The sequence below is a fragment of the Sebastes umbrosus genome, chromosome 21, assembly GCF_015220745.1.
Source record: "Sebastes umbrosus isolate fSebUmb1 chromosome 21, fSebUmb1.pri, whole genome shotgun sequence".
In the NCBI taxonomy this organism is placed as follows: Eukaryota; Metazoa; Chordata; class Actinopteri; order Perciformes; family Sebastidae; genus Sebastes; species Sebastes umbrosus.
In genome coordinates, this window is record NC_051289.1 from 10,881,842 (window position 1) to 10,902,363 (window position 20,522).

At 39.5% G+C, this 20,522-nt stretch overlaps 1 protein-coding gene across 3 annotated transcripts in view; it reads right to left on the reverse strand.

The window, feature by feature from the left end:
* Positions 1-20,522, reverse strand: part of vipr1b (vasoactive intestinal peptide receptor 1b) — a 50,491-nt gene that overhangs the window by 8,624 nt on the left and 21,345 nt on the right. For all 3 annotated transcript variants that reach the window (XM_037757231.1, XM_037757232.1, XM_037757230.1), the window contains exons 4-9: positions 18,642-18,742; positions 14,308-14,405; positions 8,508-8,640; positions 1,896-2,049; positions 1,716-1,776; positions 1,554-1,626 (exon numbers count right to left, since the gene is read on the reverse strand). In XM_037757231.1, the coding sequence (XP_037613159.1) occupies positions 1,554-1,626; positions 1,716-1,776; positions 1,896-2,049; positions 8,508-8,640; positions 14,308-14,405; positions 18,642-18,742 (620 nt within the window). The remainder of the gene's footprint in view (positions 1-1,553; positions 1,627-1,715; positions 1,777-1,895; positions 2,050-8,507; positions 8,641-14,307; positions 14,406-18,641; positions 18,743-20,522) is intronic.

Below are 20,522 nucleotides of genomic sequence, written 5' to 3' on the forward strand. Positions count from 1 at the left end.
GCAGCTAACCTTGTTCTGTCTTAAAGTAACAAAATCCACCCCGAGCACCTCTAAATATATCTCTAAATAAACAAGATATAACATGTTAAATAGTGAGCTTTAGAGATGCTGGTAGGCAGATTGTATTTCTACCTTTGGACAGACCCAGGCTAGCTGTTTCCCACTGTTTCCTTTGTGTTAAGCTTCAAGCTTCAGTTCAATACACCTACCAATATTACCTTTAAAGTTGCTTTTACAGTGGTTCTCAACCAGGGGCCTGGGGACCACCAGGGGTCCTTGAGGGAGTTCCCGGGGTCTCCAGAAAAAATGGGGAATAGTTTAATTTCACAAGTGAGCCCAATGTGAGTAAAAGTCATAAGAGTGACTATTGTGATCATATGTTTCACTTCCTCCACGGTTATCTCCTCAACTGTAAGCTAGTTGACAACCGTAGAATGATGGAGGTCCCCTGGATGGATGATGATGGATGATCAAATGAGGGTCCGTGATCTTATGTGTATCAATTTAAGGGTTCTTGACATAGAAAAAATTTGAGAACCACTGCTCTATACGATATCCAGAGCATTAATATAGCAGCAAACAACTATCTGCTATGTAAAGATATAGAAGCGTAATGTCTACCTGAGCAGAGAATGAAGTCGCTCTCCCTCTGTATGTGTTGTTATCCTGGCTTCTCTGTGCTTTGTTGACATAGCCGGGCCGGGTGCGCTTGCCTTTCAGTGCATGTGAGCGTGCCCCACTGGCTAGCTCATACGACGGTTACAGCTGATAACTGCCGTAATAGCCGTTGCGGAAGCATAGCACCCACCCTCCGAGCCACCGGCTCAGACATCGCCATGTTGAGAGCCGTGCGGAGGCAATAGAAATGCTTTTAGCACCTTTAAAGCTCACTACGTAACAAACCTTTTCTTGCTTGTTTAATAAAAAAAAAATCACTAATAGAAAAGAGTTACATGCTATTTCTTAGCAAACAGCAGTCAAGCTGTTTGCCCCTCCTGCCAGCCTTTATGCTAAGCTAAGCTAATCGCCTCTAGCTCCGTATCTAATGCAGATATGAGAGTGGTATTTATCTTCCGATACAACTCTTGGATGAGCAAATAATGTCAAACTAATCCTTTAACACCTGAAGCACATTTAAATGTCAGAGTGTTTTTTTTTTTGTTCATGTGTCACACCGAGCGCATCTACAAACATTCCCCTCTTCAACCTCTGTGGATGAAGTAGATGATGACAGGCAAGAAAAAGCAAATAGATGGTTATTATCCTGCCAACTTTCCAAAGTGAAATGATAACTTTGAAGTCATGCCAAACTCTCAGTTGCGTTGATGTACAGCGGGAATACCAAAGACGATATGGAGTATGAAAGCTCTCAGATAAATTACACAGACAGGTAAGTCTGAGGTGGACTGATGATAACTGGCAAGAACGGTTTCTCTCTCAGTGGCAATTAGTTTCACTTTGAAAAAAAGTCTGAGTTGAGACAGCTCAAGGTGTTAAATGTTGACGTAATGGAATTTAAGTGACAGAAAAGTGCTCAAGGCTTTTAAACTTACCAGGATTGATGCCAAAATAGGCGTTTTAATGATCCACCAGAACACATCAGTGTTCTCGATTATATCCCAGCACCTGAAAAAAGTACAAGATGAAATCAAAGCAAAGTCAGACCTAGAATTTATTCTGGACTCTAGCATTCCCCTGCATAGTGTTTTTCTTACCCCACATCATGATAGTAGGCTTTAGCGATGCTCCAAGCTGTGATGAAAATTGTCGGACCTCCTAGGGACATAAAAAAAGATATAAAAGTTATTATTGCATCCCACCGGCACGGGTCACAACCTGTAGTTCATCTCACCCCAGGACAGCAGAGACGTATAAAGACATATAAGGAATCTCACCCCAGCCGATCAGAATGTACGCCCAGAAGTACTTCCTCTCGGAGAAGAAAGAGACAGCCAAAAGTGCGTGAAGATAAAGGCCCTCCACCAGCAGCCAGAAGAAACTGGCCATTATACAATACTGGAAGAACACAATCACGACTTTGCAGCCAACCTGGACACAAGAGACAAAAGCATTCATCTCACAATGATCCTCTAAGTGGATGCATATTGAACAGGGACAGTGAAGACATTACAGAGCAGTTCCATTCCCTACAGTGGCAGAATTGCATTAAGAAAATGGAAGAATGCATGTATCGATTTTCTTTTGGTGCAGGCCACCTATACACACTTTGAAATACGGTAAGACGATCAATTTTCGCCCACACACACATTTTTTTCTATTCGTTTCTGTCACACGGACAAATCAACCAGGATGTTTCATATAGCAAACCGAGGGCAGCACAAGTTAGCAGACATACCTCTGAGCATTCAACAACTTTACAAGTTAATCAAACAAAATCCACCTCTGAGCCGTCAGTGAATAAGAAATGATGGCAGTGATAAAGAAAAGGTTACACTGCATCACAAAAGTAGTCATTTTATAGTCTAATATTAACAGCTTTATATCCTCAAAATATGTCTAGTAATGGGAATGCATCCTAGGTGCCATTGAAATGAAGCAGAATGATGAATTTGGTGTCCGTAAGTTCAATACAAGGCTTTGATTTGAACATGTGTATTTAAGACACGATTGGCTTTCTTGAACTGGGTTGAAGGGTATACAATGATCTTGAAAGTTATTAATTCAAGAATTGAATCGATACCACTCACTTATAAGGCACCTTTTATAAAGATACCTAATGGCTATATTGTTGGTTAATAAGTCCTTAACTAATGCTTTATAGGTCAGTTATAACTAGGACTGTCGCGGTGAAGGAATTTCCCCTGCGGTGATAATGATTGGCTCAACGGCACGGTATACGGTATTATTGCAAATTACTTTATTTATCCTGATTTCATTGCTGTATAAAAATAAGCTTTATTATTAGGCTATTATTAGGTATATTGTTACTTTTTAAATGACAAAGATGACAGTTTTAAAATGAATTAAATACTTGTTTATTGTTAATATTTTTGGGGGTTTTTTCAGCTGCGCTTTGGTTGCTATGATACAGAATATCAAAATATCGGAACAAGGTAGAGTACAGTAAGTGCTCTGGATGAAGGGAAGGATGAAACTCGTAGGGAGAGAGAGAACGGACCCGCCGGTCTATGTGTATTACTTTCTCCTCCATTGTTGTTGATGTTCAGCACTTGTAGCTACATGTACCGTAGGATGTGACAGTTGGTCATTGTGGAGTTTTACCCAAAGTTGAACAATTTTCATCAGAAAAAACACCATATGTGCAACGCTCAGTGCAGATCACGCTGCTGCCGATTGTATTAAAGTCTAAAAATTAATTATAAGCCATCCCCTCTGGTTGGCTTGTCAATATTACGGTATTGCAATATTGTGGTTATTGCGACAGCCATAGTTATAACTATTAATAAGAACAACTTTGGGGCCCTTTGGTTTATCCTCCTGCAGCGTGACACTTGATTTGTCTCTTTTACAGTCGCCACAACCAAAATTCACTTTTTACAGTAAGAACTTAACATTTACTACTGCAGACTTGGATTATTATGTTGTATTGAGATTTAATGCAGCCCTTATTAACAATAACTGTTCTATAAAGTATGACTGAACCATGTAAAACTATTAGATCAGAATACAAAACTGTGTTCTATATGCAACATGTATTTTGCACTGATAGTTGATACCCAAGTCATATAAACAATACACGCAACATATAATATCTGATAATATATATACTATATATAAATATATACATAGTATATCTCCAACCAGAGGATGCAAAGTGCAGAAATGTTCCAGCAGATATTTCAGCGAGCAAAAGGACAACTTGAAACAACCAAGCAGGATAACACAATCAGCTCCATTCTGGTTGGCTGACAGCACAAAACTTCCATCAGGACGGGTGAATTCATTCAAAATTCAGTTTGCTGCAGCAGAACGCCGAGCAGAGAGGCTGCTATTGAACTTGTTACACAAGGATGCGTATAAAAGGGTTCATTTTCCTAATGGCGTGGGTGGGCTGAGCTGATGGGTGTAGCGTGTAGCTCTTTCACAGGTCCAAGGCTGAGACACACTCCACCATGAGCCACATACAAGCTCCTACAGGGAGGGCATCATGTAGATCAGGAAAATCAATACTGTGCCCATTCCAAAATGACCCACTGAGAGTGAATGCACTGAGCACTTTAGCAGATGTGCTGAGATGGGAGACACGGGATGACAGAGTGTGATTAGGAATGGACTGAAGCACATTATGGATGCGTATATGTGGATATTAGGGCAGAGAGGTAAAGGCAACACAAATATGATGAGGAAACAAAACCGAGTGGATATGAATGAGGCAAGGCATGAACACTGACACTAGAGGCATTAGAGAAGAAATAAGGGCCATGATATAACATTGAAAATGCCACACTTCTTGTCTCCACCTAAAATCCTAAAAATGATGAATGAGCAGATAAGCGTAATGCCTGAGCTCCTGCAGAGGAGTCGTACTGTTCATGGATACATGAGCATCATTAATCATCGATGAAGACTGAAGACGTGGACGTCAAACTGCTTCTCATCCATAGTTTAGTACACTGATATCGTACACCGGTTTGTTAAAGGTGCTGAATCCCAAATTCGGAGCATAACTATGATTGAGGGAGTGACTCCGCACGGCTCTCAACACGGTGACGGCTGAGCTGGTCGAAAAGCATGCAGGTTAAGAAACCGTGTCTCTCTGTCTAGCGATCTCTGTTCCGTTTCAGCACTACGGACAGCGCCGCACCTGCACGCTAACACTACATGCATCAAACAGCTCTGTCCATTTTTCCTGAAACAACAGCTAAGAAATAGTCACATGTATATTGGCCAATAATTGAATTGTTTTTACTATAGATACATAAAGCTTAAACAGAGGGATCAATAAGCAAAACAGAAAAAAAAACATGATTCGAGTCGACGATAGGCGAGACTTGACCAATCAGATTCGACTATGTCAATTCTTAATTGGGGACACCTCTAATCCAGCTGGTTATAAAGTAGCCAACTATAATAACCAAAATTAATACATGGCTTTGTTGTAATACTGTATACTCGATTGTGATTGGTCAATAACAGCATTCTACGATCTGTTATTTTTTTTATAACAGACCATTGCTATGTATAACAAACCGTTGCTATGTATAACAGACTGTTACTATGTGTAACAGACTGTTACTATGTATAACAGACCGTTATTACGTATAACAGACCATTGCTATGTATAACAAACCGTTGCTATGTATAACAGACTGTTGCTATGTATAACAGACTGTTACTATGTGTAATAGACTGTTACTATGTATAACATACCGTTGCTATGCATAATACCGTTGCTATGTATAACAGACCGTTGCTATGTATAACAGACCGTTACTATGTATAACAGACCGTTGCTATGTATAACAGACCGTTGCTATGTATAACAGACCGTTGCTATGTATGACAGACCGTTGCCATGTATACATTTCCGATCTTGGACTCTGGCGGACCAATTTTGTGTCAAATCATTGATTTCTTAAGTAAGTAGCCGTGTAATAAGCAAGATAATGCACAGCTAGCGGGTCATTATTGTGAAATAAACCCCTTCACTTAACTTACTTAATAAAGTGCTGCCTGCACGGTAGAATTGCAATCCAAACCTCATGAATACTTTTACTTTGATAATCAAGTATATTTTGCTGTCAATACTTCTGTACTTCAGTCAAGTCAAAGTTTGAATACAGGACTTGCGGTTGTATTTTCACATTGTGATATTGCTACATGATGTAGCATTTTTTAACCAATTAAGTATTACAAACAACGCATTTAATTATTGATCTTAACATGTTACACATATTGTGTGAATGTATACCAGAAGTACTCATACAATAATATTGGCATACCACCAGTCAATATGTAATGATATTAAGTGCTGTCTGGATCCAACTGGTGTCTTGGGGAGCTAAGGTCTTGGTGGTGGTTGGTACTTCTACTAAATTAAAGATCTGTATACTTCTTCTACTGTTATTAAGAGAATCATAAGGTGAAAACTCCTGCTGACATCATGCCTTTTGTAAATGGCCGGCAGCTGAGTTTGCTACTAGTGGAAATGTACACATTATGAATAATAAATTTACCTTCCTGTGTGTGTTTTCTGGGATCCACTTCTTCTACATGGAGGTAAAGTTTCAGAGCGCTCATTAAAGCAGCTGGCAGTGAAGCTGACAGGGATTCGGTAGTCTATATAAATCGATTCCCACATGGCATCTTGAGGGGAAGAAAATTGACCTAGATGGGCTGTCTGAACCTTTCTGCTACTCCTAATGTGTGCAAATCAGTACAAATTGTTCGCTGGAGCTCCATTTTAGAAAAGCTCAGTGGCATGTGGAGGCATAATGCAGCACGCACGCACACACACACACACACTGTGAGAAACACACAGGTACCTTAAATAATGCATTTGTTATAAGCCTCCCCACAGCGATTATATCATGAATTAATCTAATGGGTCTCAACGGCAAACATCGGACTGTAGGAGAAAGGTAATGAACCAAGCATGCAGAATACCGACACACTCACACACACAGAGAGACAAAGCGACAGTAACTGAGCCAACAGTTGTAATGGAAGTAATGCCGGGGTCATGATGAGCGCTGCAGCACCAAACCCGTCTCTATAATTTCTTTTTTCAGCCGACCCATGACAGCAGCTGGCTCCCATCAACCCAATAGTTCCATTAACACAACGGAGCCAGCCGGAGAGCTCGCTAATAAATACACTCAAAGGGGCCCGTCTCGTCGTGTGGCCACATAACGTAACATAAACCTCATGTTCGCAGGCCTAACTGTGGCCTCGGGGGTCTGTGGTTCAGCGGTATGCGGAGGCTGACGGGGAAGACATCCAAACATTGTGGTTTGATAGAAGTCCAAGCATAAATGGCTTGTAAGCCTGGCTTTATTTAAAAGGCAGCCTTGTTCCATGGGTTTTACATCTTCAGCTACTGTTTATTGCAGTTTTTGTTATATTTGTAGTATTTCAGGTAGTTTTTTTTTATATAATTTGCTGCTTGAGAGGTAACCCCTCTTTGGGATCAGGGGTCAGGTTTTTGACTCATATTTAAATATTCAGTTTTTTGTTGTCAATTACTCACAACTTGAGAACGACAGTTTACAAACCCTCTTGGGATATGGATATGATTGGCACACCCGGATTAATGTGGGAAAAATTAACTCCTGGGTCCCCATTACCCCACCATTTCTTCCTCTTTCTGTGCAGTTTTTCTATGCCGGAATACTATCTGGCAATTTGATCATTCAAAAAAACACATATTTTTGTGATATATAACTAAAGCAAGGAATCGCTCCTCAGATCTCCTTCGTGCTTGGCGGGTGTATTGCTGGGGACCCAAGGGAGTGCTTTTTTCTTTTTCGATTGGTTCAATTTGGACACGCTGTCAAAACTGTGAAATGTACCTTTAAGGCATACTGTGTTGCTTAGATAGGAGAGAAGCAACGTCATCAGCATTTACAGTTTGTTGACCCTTACGGACGGATGCCTGCTTACATATGCTCCTACTCCTTTTAACCTCTCAATTCAAGTGTGACGGTTAGGATTCGTGTGAGTTTTTGATTGTCGTCTTCTGCTACGCTCTCTAAGCTACCTCAACCATCAAACACGGACCCAAACTGTTACGACGCGCCAAGCAATTGGCCCGCTTCAAACAGCCACTGTATTATACAAGCACGAAACTAAAATAATTAAGCTCTTTTAATTTGACAGAGGGACTCTCTTCAATCCTCAAGGTCTAACGGTAATAAATTGAGTCCTTGTTATGTCTGTAGATATTGTACTTAAGTGCTGCGTACTCCCAAACTAAATTAAAGCACAGTAAGCCAGGAACTTTAGGAGCCCCTGCAGCTCTGAGGTTGGTAATCCTGTCTCGTTGATTGGTCCCAAAAGTCTAGTATTAGTCAGGCTCTAATAAACAATTCCTATTAATAAAGCAACACAATATCTACTGATGCACCGGAGAAATAAAACTGAATCATACAGTAATTCCATTCATATCCCTAAGCAATAAAATACCTCACTTGACTCTTGTTATTTATAGTCAAAGAGGATGTTGAGAATTGTCAAGCTTGAAGCTCATGTACAGTAAAACTTTGACCAAATAATACTAATCTATATTATATTATTATATATATTATTATATTTACATAATGAAAGTGGTCAGAACCACTTAAGTTCCCTTCTTGTCTCCTGTCAAACATCCGCACTACAGAAATCCATCTTTTCATCCCCATTTGAGCGGAGATGATCTCTCATTGATGGCGGTTTAATGCGGATAATTAGCCTGCCAGTGTTATGTTCACCTGCTGGGCTTCTTACGGTGTTTGACTCCTTCACGGTTCAAGGACAACAAGAATCCCCGAGTCGTTCATCTCACCCAGAGCAAACAACAGCAGCGTCTTGGCCGATTAACTCACAGAGCCTGATGAGCAGTTGTCCACCTCCCCGACGTCGTAGAGGACGACATCCTTGATGAACACAGCGATGGCCTTCAGGATGAATGACACAAACAGATGCATGTGGATGTAATTCCTTGTGCAGTGGAGCTTCCTGGGATGCACAGAAAGAGACAAAGAGACAAAGAGACACACACACAATTTAATACAGAAGGCCTTCATGCTAATTATCCAATGTCCTTGGAGTTAATAGCTTAAAACGACAGCAAATCAGAGACCGACTTCACTAATAATTACCTCCTTCTATCACTGTGTGGGTGGATCTGCTTTACAGCACAATGAATGCTTTTTCATGGTCCTTCACATGCCTTTTTACAACATTATGAAAACCTCGAGCATCGATTTTTAAATACTTCTAGACTTCCTGATTGTGTTTTCATACTTGAGACAGGTAAATGATTAGGGAGAGAGACGAGGACAAGCGTCTGCAGTCGTGTCAAGGCTCCCATTAGCTCAGATTATTTGTTTTTGCTTGTTCTCAGGGCGGTGAAATATTCAGCTGTGATGCAGCACATGTCCAATCACTTCAAAATCCCCTCAGGAATCATTAAAGTTGAATGTGACCTTATCTCACAGCCAGGAAAGCTTGCTAACATTCAGCCACAGCTGTTTAAAAAGACAATATGTAAACTGCTATTTCATAAATGCCTGTTTTCTTCAGCTGCTACTGCAACGTCAACATGAACATCTCTGTCCAAATGCATTTTTGTGCCTGAAATCAGTCTAACTGGTCGTCATGTCCCATACTGAGAGAGGAGAAAGCTCAGCAGAATGAAAGTGATGAAATAGCACACACTCCATCACAATGCTGGCCACAGACCACAGCCTGTATACAACAGCAGAGATTATTTTCCATTTTGGCTCATAATCAATACATTTACTACAAGCATAATTTCCTGCTGAAAGATGAAGCACTTAAATCTTTTGTTAAGGCTACACTGCTGAAACTCCCATGAATGAATGGTTTTAATTTCATGTCTGAACATTTACACGACCCATCATTCATGTGATTATTCAGACACATTAATGTATATACACATAAAGTATAACATCCCAGGACATATCCAATAAATACATGCACACATCCTCCCATAAATACAAATATACATATTACGTACCAATTTATGTCAGTTAACACTTTGTTTGACTCATTCAGTTCATAAATAAATAAATAATATGTGGTCTATAATCCACATAGAGATTGAGGTTTTATCTAACAAAAGTTATTTTCCTCTGGTAGTATAGTCAGAAAACCATCCTCAATTCTAAGAAAATCTGAAACTTTTTAAAATAATGTTTGTCACAGATCATGATATAAAAAACAGTATAGAGTGAAATTAATTGTGTTTTGCTTCTCATTAAAGGGATAGTTTGGGTGTTTTGACGTGGTGTTGTATGAGGTACTTATCCATAGTCAGTGTATTACCTACAGTAGATGACGGTCGGCACGCGTCCAGTTTATAGAAGCAGGCAGAAGTTACGGAACGAAAGCAATGTACTGCTGTGGACGGGGCCGGCGGCAAAACATATTTTAGACACATAAAAGAAAATCCCACCTAAAAAAATCAATATCAGTTTAAAGGTCCCATATTATGCTCATTTTCAGGTTCATACTTGTATTTTGTGTTTCTACTAGAACATGTTTACATGCTGTAATGTTCAAAAAAAACTTTATTTTCCTCATACTGTCAGCCTGAATATGCCTGTATTTACTCTCTGTCTGAAACGCTCTGTTTTAGCGCATTTTGATTGAATTGCATAAGAATTGCATTGCTAGGCAACAGCTTGGGTCCATGTTTACTTCCTGTCAGCTGATGACATTCACATACACTGCAACCAGGAATAAACTGGAACACATTTAGCATGTTTACGTTTGAAATTGTGTCAAGGGTCTAAATATTGTATATTCGTGACATCACAAATGGGCAGAAATCCTGACAGCTTGTTTCAAATGCAGAGTTTCTGAATACGGGCTGTGTGTATTTCCCTGTGGATTGAGTGTTTCGATACCTTCACAGTATTTATATAGGACTTTAGCCTGCTTTATAATAAAAAAAAATATGAAAATCTCACTTTTTTATAATATGGGACCTTTAAGAGTAGGCTGTATTTATTTTGCCGATTTATCTCGCCATCAGACAGCCCTTTGCGACTGGGAACTGAAGCCGTTGTATCCTTCCATGCTCTCACCAAAGCCACCAGACTCCATTGAAAAAACCTGTAATTTTACCTCGCTGGTGAATCCGAACTAACCAAAGTCACACAATAACACAAACTTACCAGCAACTCCTGTGTTCTGCAAGGTAAGTGTTGTTTTTTTCAATGGAGTCTGGTGGTCTGGCGAGAGCAGAGATAACGGCTTCATTTCCGCCTCGACACAATAAGACTGTATAGGTCTTGTCTCACAACAAGGTAAAGCGGCAAAAATATTCTAAATATAGCGTACACTTAAACTAATCTTGATTTTTTTTCTCTTTGCTTTTCTTTCAGGTGGATAAAATATGTGTTGCTGCCGGCCCCATCCATAGCAGTACATTGCTTTTCCTCTGTGTTGTAACTCCTGTCTGCTTCTTCAAACTGGAGGCGTGCCGACCGTCATCTACTGTAGGTAATACACTGACTATGGATAAGTACCGCATACAACCCCACTTCAAAACACCTAAACTATCCCTTTAAGATCACAATATTCACAGATCCTCTGTATCCTCCAGTTTCAATATGTACTGGCAATATACTGAATACATCTTGTGTGCTCACAAAGTAATAGTTGTTTAGCTTTGATAAAATCATGAACGTTTCCATTTCTAATAGCAACTGCTGTCGTGGATTTATCTTGGAGAGTAAACCACAGGAGCACGCTTCATGTTTTCAGAAAGATCAGTGAAAGAAATGCTGAATGAGAGTTTGCTTACAGAACAGATGCTTAAAAAAAAGCTTATATTTCAAGAGGTCGTGGTAAACCGACATGTTTTTGCTCCCTACCTGTAATAATCAGTGGTGTCTTTCAGCAACAGGTGTGACTTTCCACAACCCACCAACACAGGTTAATACCCTTCACTGTATAACCGCCTCATCTCCCTTCACCTCCCACTGCCCTGTCACAGCGCTCCTTCTGGCTCAAACCTGCTGGTTGCCTTGATTTCATACTTTCACACTTTTTTTTTTTTTTATCGTGACCTTGGCCTGCCTTGAGGCAAACAAAACTCTCAGGTGGACACAATTTCACACCTAGAGCAGGCCTTTTGTGGAAAACATGAAAAGAAGCTCTGATCAGTGACTAACCCACACAGTGTAGCAGCAGAAACGTGAAAAATGCTACCAAAAAAAAAAGCAATTTCCTGTTTCCCTCCCTCTCCGTTGAGGTGGGTGAACAGTAGAGAACGGACGCTTGGATGGAAGAATGGAAACAATTGCTGCATAACATTACTTTGGAGATGAAGTGAGCTAGTGTACTCGTGGGGATTTTTACAGTGTTTTCAGTGACAGAATGCAGCACCGAAGAATAAAATTGTACACAAATGTACACCATCCATCTACTATTAAAGTTGTTTTTAATCTCCTTGTAACATTATTGGGTGTTAAAAGCTTGAATCTCATACACCTGAGGTAGAGAAATTACATACAATAAAGAGAATTAGCTTTATTATTTATATAAGTCATGCACATATACTGTATATATTGTCTATTAATTGTCCTTTAGGGCAACCCTTTTCACATTAAGGACCCCTAAACTGACACAAATTAGTCCCCCATTTGATAAGGTTTTGTCCCAGCGTCCCCCTTCTGATAGGATTTTTGCTTTTAGATTTTTTATGACAGAAAGTGTATGAAACCCATGACCAAAATAGTCATACATTATGTCATTGTGTTACTTATGGATGGAATTACAGTGGAAACCGCTAGTGATCATGTTTATCTGGGTCAGATTAATCACTATAAGTGGATGATTATTATTACCAAATTTTTGTTGTTGTGCATCATTTCTAATGCAGATTACCGTCTAATTGACATTTGTATATTTATTACATGAATACAAAGTAATGAGCGCCTTGCCGGGGCTGCTCGTTCTCTCACCCGGTAGCGGTGTGGAGGGAGATGGTCTGTATATTGTATGTGCCGCAGAGCCGGTTGAGGATCTGAAAAAGTTCCACTTTGGGGGCATTACATGACCAGGCATTATCAATCCACTTGACGAGGGCCGCTTCAACCACAGGTACTTTCCCCATGCGTATACTTTTTTCATTCAGAGAAAATGACTCCTTTTCCTGTCATGATATCAATGTGAACGCAGTATCAGCTTCAGTTATCCAGCTGAAAAGCAGACGGTGCACGCGAGGCAAAGTATCAAGGGTGTAAAGTAAAAAACAAAACAAAAATTCCATTAATGTTAGTCTAACATAGTTTTAAAATGTTTTTTCCATATGTTGTCATGTATGAAAACTTGAAAAACCCAAAATGTACACTTTAAGCGGACTAAATAAATGATTCCCCTTTTTCCTGGGGACCACCTGAACGCCCTCGAGGACCCCTGGGGGTCCCCGGTCCCCACTTTGAAAACCACTGCCTTAAGATAACGTATTTGCTATCTAGAGCATGTGATCTCTGTTATTCCTGACATCAAAAAGGTCTTTGAGGAGCTTCACAATCAATCCACGACTTGTCAAATATCAGTCTCTTTAATCCCACTATACTTTAATCCTCCCAACCGCTGCACACATGTGGCATCAAAAGATCGAGACACTGAAACGCGTGAAAGGATCATGAGGTTTGAAAGTATGTGTGTCTTTCCTTTTGCCTTTCTGTTTAACATAAGCCTAGGAGCTGCACTGATCACATATAGTCAAATCCCAGTTCACAGTGTTTGATGTGTGACAATGAAATGTATAAACTGTCATGTTGTCCTTATGACCAGCAGCAACAATGTCAGTGTGCTTTATGGTAAACTGCTCTCTCTACACGGGGGTCCTGCAGCGGTGACTGTTTGTTCTTTTTCTTCTTTATTCTATCCTTTTATCCTTCTTCTAAACAACGACTGCATGAGGCAACGAAATAGTTTTATCAGAAAAGCCGATAGTAACACAACTCCTGTCAAAAGATTTATTTTTCAAATCCTCTCTACATACTGTAGTGCAGGTGGATGCTATTTAAAACCCTTACTATCACCCAGTTGGCGCAATTTGCATCAGAATTCGTACTCTTTTTTTGAGTAAATGTAATTTTGTAAATGTGGCTCAAGTTGTCAACATTATACTTTCTTCTCAAAAGGACATTGTTTATGGACTCGACATGGAAAATAGCAAAGATGACGATGTTCTTAATCTTGGGAAATTTTGTTTACTCAAATCCAAAGTGAAACCTAGATTTAGTGTATTTCATAATGAGTTTGAAAAATAAGAATGCAATGGAGCTTTTAGCATAATAGAAGAATGTGATCTACAAAAAAAAGATCCTTAATTTGTATTTATTTATTTTTCTGCCTTTTTATTAATTTTTTTAATTATTATTTTCTTTTTCTGTCTTTTTTTTTGTATGCACCTGATCCTACTGATCTAAGTTCTTTTAGAAATTGTTAAATAAAAAAAATAAAAGCATTATACTTCCCGTTTCTATCCCCCAGAGCATTATGGGCAACAGGTTTATCAATCAGGAATTATCATAAAAGACAATAGTGTTAATTCTTGAGCAACAAAACTGCTGTCAACAGCGAAAACCTGTTTTCCAAACTTTCTCTACATACATGTCTTACTGTATTTCTACGTACCTGAAGATGCAGAGGATCACAATAGCTGTGGTAAGAGATATGAGGGAAACACTGTGGCCAATGGTGTAGCCGATCTTCACTTGCCAGAAAAACTTCCCCTGAAGAAAAAAAAACAAGTGAGAGTGAAGGAAACTGAAACAAAAAGGTTAAATGACTATGATAAGTTTCCATCATTAGTTTTAAGGAGTCCTGTACTGCTAGTTAAGAATTGGCTCCCAACTTTAGAGTCAGTACATTTATTCAAGTGCATTTATTCTTCTACATTACATTTCAGAGGCTCATATTGTACTCTACTACATGTATTTGACAGCTGCAAATACTTACATACTTTGCATATTATTTTACATAAAAAACACATGATGAGGTTATAAGAATAACAATTCATGTTACATATAAAACTACCTAATAGTATACAAAGTAATTAAAATTATCTCCACCACCTCGACCAACTACTACAGTAGTATGCTATATACTTACACGTTGATGCATCAGTAATAACAATCTATTAATGTAATATACTTCACACAGTAATGATAAATCACTCATACACAGCAGAACGAGTACTTTATTTAGATATATATATATATATATAAGTACAGTTTTAAGATGTTCTCTTCCACAAACTCCACATGCTGATGAAGATCATGTGATATGATCGAAAGCTCCAGAACAGCTACTAAGTGGACGTTGAGGTGAGATTGTTTTGTCTAGAAAAAGCTCACAGAATTCTGTTTATTTTTCAGACTTTTCTCTCATCTTTTTTCTTACAGAGCAATACTGTATTTTACTGCCTGCCTCTAACAACTCGTAAAGCTTCACTGTGTGATGAGGGGCCGCGAGAGGACGTGGTCTTGTATTACAATGAGGGATCACGAGCGATAAAGGGTCAAAAGCAAACACCAGCGCCTCTTTATTCTTTATCTCTATGAATTCTGTGATGGAAAAAATCCTTGTAATCCTCTGATGGTACGTGTCCACGGGGCCTTTTTTAACGCGAGGGATCGCCTCGCTTCCCAGCATTGGACGCTTGATGGGCTGCCACTATAGACACAAGGCACTCAGCACCCCTTTGGACGAACACTTTCCCTCCGTGGGCTGCTGCTCCAACATGGAGGTTCATTTGGAAGCTTTCTTCTCTTATTTCACGAAAATAGTTCACCAAAATGTGTTTCTGAAAATATTAGAGGCGAGTATAAGCCATGCTGTTGCTGAATCTGTCTTTATTTTGGATCGACAATACTTAATTTAAAAGTTTCTGGGATTTGCATAAAGTAGACTAAACCTCAACTTTATGCAAATGAGGAGCGGGCGACGTGACGGTCCGTCTCTATAATCACGCCACCACGCTACCAGAATGCATTGCACGGCTGCTTACATAGACAATGAATGGGAAGCGTGGAAAGTACGGAGCCTGTGGATACGTACCATCAGAGTGAGATAATTCCTGACTCCGATAGCCTTTTAGTGTTTTAAATAAAGATTTCTTGAACCGCAGTCTGTGTGTGTCTCTCTAAAAAGAATCACTACAACTGGATCTGCTGACGCTCCCCAAGCTTGTCTAATATACTGTAATAGCATGCTGGATTTTACATGTGGAGCCTTTCAGAGTATAGCCTCACAATGTTGCTGCCATGGCCCTGTATGTTTTGTGCTTGATGAAAATGAGATTAAGAGCTCTGCTGCATCCTGCGGCACACTGAGGCATCAAGTATGCAGAAAGACGGACATCGAATTCCTTTTAGTGTACTTCACCAGCCGGGTCCCTCCTGACTTCGTATGTGGCATACTAATGAGGCCGTCTCTGTGACTGAAAGAGCAGAGTGCCCACCAAGAAAGCTTTTACCACCTGTAGTGCACATCATCTCTTCACCCCGCTCCACCTCTGTCAGCACAGACAAGATCAGCTCTCTCTGCATTTAAATTATAAGAAGGCATTTGATGTGTTTATTCTCTTCCTGACCCTGAAGGTTAACATTAATAACCTCTATTGATGCATAATGCAGATAACAGAGGCAGGAATTACAAACCAACGCAACCATGTCAATGAAAAGTGTGTTGCGCTTCATGTGCTTGTGCCTGCTTCAGCAAACGATGAAGGATGTTGGTTCATTTTAAACATAATTGAAAGATTTGTGCTTTCTAGCTCATGAAATTTTTAGAGCTTAAAGAAATAGTTCAACATTTTTTACCCAGACTTTAATATCACTATCTGTGGGTTTAAGTGGCTATAATCAATATTTTTATTACACTGGGTCGAGGATAATGTGAAATGAGTCGCTCGCAGTACAAACCAACCAACTGATAATTATCACCTGACTCTGCAGTTCTCCTCAGTCTCTGAGCCCAGACAGACACAGTCTGACTAACTGCTGAACACAGTGGAGTATTTAGCTGCTAAAGAGAGAGATAGTTCCCTCGGGAGTTGGTGTGGAGAGTGAATATTGGACTCAGGTGGCCAGAGACACGACTCCAAATGAATGCTAATGCTGCTGCACATCTGCTGGATGTGTGAATAGACAACTGTTTGCTCATGAGTTCCCCATATCAACTAAAAAGGTGACAATATGTGAAAGTGGAGTTGACAGCTTGTTTCCACTGAAGCTTTAGAGCAGGGGGCTCCAACAAGTAGCATGCCCGCTTCTGAGTGGCTCACTAAAGGTTCAAAGAATATGGACATACATTTGATAACACAAATTCACTTTGTCTCCGAACAGAGAATGTACAGGAGCTGACGCTTCTGACGAAGAAGGCCAACGCAGCAACAGAGGCTTCGTTTAGTGGCGCACATCCTAACGAAACACAAAGACCTTCAACTATGGCGGGATTGTAATAGAGGTGATGACTGAAACGTTATTAAAGGACCATAAAAGTAAGACAGAAATGATGTCTGCTATTGGCGATGTACAATTTGGCGCTGAAAGTAGCTCTCGGAAACTTTTTTTTTGTCAGAGGAAAAAAGGTTGGAGACCCTTGCAACACCTCTAAAGCTCACTATAATTAACATGTTGTTAGTCATTTGATTAATCCATTTACAAACAGAACATAAAAATGACTATTTGTGTTTTTTACAGAAAGTAACGTGCAAGATAGGGCTGCACAATTAATCAAATATTAACCGCGATCACAATTTTGGCTTCCCAAAATTAAATGAACATGATCGCCTGCGATATTGACGTTTAAATTGTGTGTTCTGCTCATAGAAAACGCTGCAGCATACCAAACAAAGCGCTTGCTAAACTAACAGCTAGACACCAGCCGGCGATCGAGATGTTATATTATCTATACAACCGATGTGTTTATGATTAAATTAAGAGCATCAAATTGTTTATCTAGCTCTTATTGTTGCTAATTTTTCTCTTGAAGTGCACCAGATTGAAGCATTTCACTTTAAAATGGAGCTAGCAAACGGGTAGGGTGAATATTCCTGTATTTTTTCATATAGCAATATATATATATACATATATATAGCAGAAAAAACATATTGCAATGTCAGGATTTTCCAACATCGTGCCGCCCTAATTTGTACATTAACAGGGATGTAGCACAACATGGAAGTGAAAACAGTGCTCTGTTTATTTTAATGTGAAAGTGCAATAAAAATATTTTATTGCTAAAAATCAATGAATAATCGTGATAAATAATCGTGATATCAATATTGATTAAAATAATTGTGATTCTCATTTTGGCCATAATCGTGCAGCCCTGGTGTAAGAGAATCTGCACACACCTGCAAAAAAATGGAAATTGCAATTTTACATTTCCGTTTATGTACAGATGAAATAATCTAGGACACATTGTGTTATTTATATTGAGCTTTACAGTTGCTGGTAAATGTATTTTTGAGCTTTGAACAGCTGATTTTCCCCCTGCAAAACTAATCAGCAGATAGCTCAGCTCCGTACTTAACACACAAAGAGTTGTATTGATCTTTTCATCTAACGCTTGGCAATAAAGCAAATAAGCAAATTTCCTATAATAACTTCCATAAATAAAACTCTATATCTTTATGGATGTCTCAAAATTTGCTGTTTATTCAATAACATCGGTTTTAGAGTGTTATACTGTTGTGCCACTTGTATTTAACCCAGTCACTGGAGGCAATTCATAACAAAAGGCGAACACTGGGAACCGTGAAACCAACAATGAACGGCTATTTTCCTTAAAGACCCAACAACAACACCCACCCACAGAGAAGAGAAAAGATGCTCTAATTCAATTCTTCCTGCCCACTGGGTCTCGAGATGGTTTCCCACTGAGCTGCTGAGGTTCAATCACAATGGGATCGTTGGCTATTTTGTGCTGCCGCCTCTTATAGACCGCCGTGTTTTACTCACATCATCGCTGGTGCTGTTGAGGTTGTATCCGCAGTTCATGGCGATGTCGATGGGATGCATCTCAGTCCAGCCGTCTGCGGTGCAGGTTTTGGAGAGGTTACCTGGAGATGGAGATGACATAAAGAGGTCACAGCCACTCAGACGGGAGATTTCTCTTTTACCTGCAAGTTAAAATTGGTCCAACTCAATGTCGGCTACTGCTGTGAGACGTTCTGTGACATTGTCAGAGATCTCATATACTGGCTTGCTGGGTCACTGCAAAGCCTCTCTCCAACTAATGTGAGCCATTATTGACTTGTGCATTATCTGTGTCTGCAGAAAGGCACAAAGAGTAGTTTGTGGGCTTGTCTTGCTCTGTTGTGCTGGAGTTTGATTTTTGTCCATTGTATCCAATTTTTGTTTTAATGTTTTCTTTATATATCTATTTCTGTTTACCTGTTAATTTTCTTTCTATTCTTTGTTTTCTCTAAATCCTGATGAAGGCAATAAAATAGGGCCACCTAGAGTCGTGACCTCTCTGGTGGTGCTGCAATATGCTTCACAATACTTCATTTATTGATATTGATTCTCTATCATTGGGATTGTGTTTATTCTTTGGCATTATTTTTTGTTGTTGCCGACTTCTTTTGCTTCTTTTGTGGATTACTTACATGAGCCTCTGTAGTCAAGACATCTGTGCATGTCACTATGTTAGATTTAATCAAAAAAAGGTCACAAGATAGAAAGGTTACACACAGGTTATCATTTTCTTATGATAACCTGCTATTTATCTGCCAAAGACATACTTTTTGTACTCAATTGCAGGTGGATCGCTCTGAGAGAGGAGCACTAGAAATACTGTTATTTGGTTTATTCATGGGGTTTAAATAATGGTTTATTCACTGTAGGGCATCGGGGCTAGCGTAAACAGCTTAACCTAAATGAGACCTTAACCACAATGTGACCGACGGCCGCGTTGCTCTGTATAAACGTGGTCAGTTAGGGTCAAATGTTATATACAGGCGATGAGCTGTGGAGGGAAGCAGCAGCAGGAGGTTGGTGTGTAGAAGAGCTGCTCAGTCAGGGAAAGGCCATGTGATTGAAATGTGTTTTCTATGGTCGATGCTGTGGCTGGATTTGAGCGTCATGCTGGGATGATGTTTGTGAATTGCCCTCCCATCTTCTTCTATTTTCTCCTTAATCCATTCCTTTATTAACCACTTTCATGGATGTCTGGTGCACACACACTAACACACTTCAGAGCCCTTTTTTGGAAGTGGTGCTGTAGGAAGGCATGGGCCGAAGATCCTGAATGGAATCACGGACTAAAGTAGATTTGAAGTCATCTTCCAGACCCACTCATTTGTATTCAGGGCGGTAAGCCTCAGTCTTTTCAACAGCTTTATATGCTGCATTGCAGAATGGCAGAACGACTTCACCTGGACTCAAGGCCATTTCACAGACAGAGTATTGTAACAGCTTTAAAGGTTTTACACATGTAAGGATTTTTAAAAGACTCTTCATTCAAAAGGTTTTGCTTTCTTTTCATATGCAGAGCAGAATGTCTCGGCAGCCAGCCTGCTCTCACTCCCAACTCATCAAATACGGCAGCTTGGTAAGTGGCCCTATACGCATCAAACTGTGACAACTAAATGCATAAATGAATATGAAAATCAATCCAACACAATTTCAATAAATGCATATCCCAAAAAATGTGTTTCTAGCATGGTATTTAAACATTTAATATTCATTCAATAACATGATCATAGCAACTGATAATTATGGATTCTCTTTTTTTTTTTTGACGGCGACTTTTCTAATTTGGTCTTAGGAAGTTTATATGCTTTTATTTTGTTCTTCTAAACAAATTAAAAACATAATCTAAATGTTGTGAAAATAAGG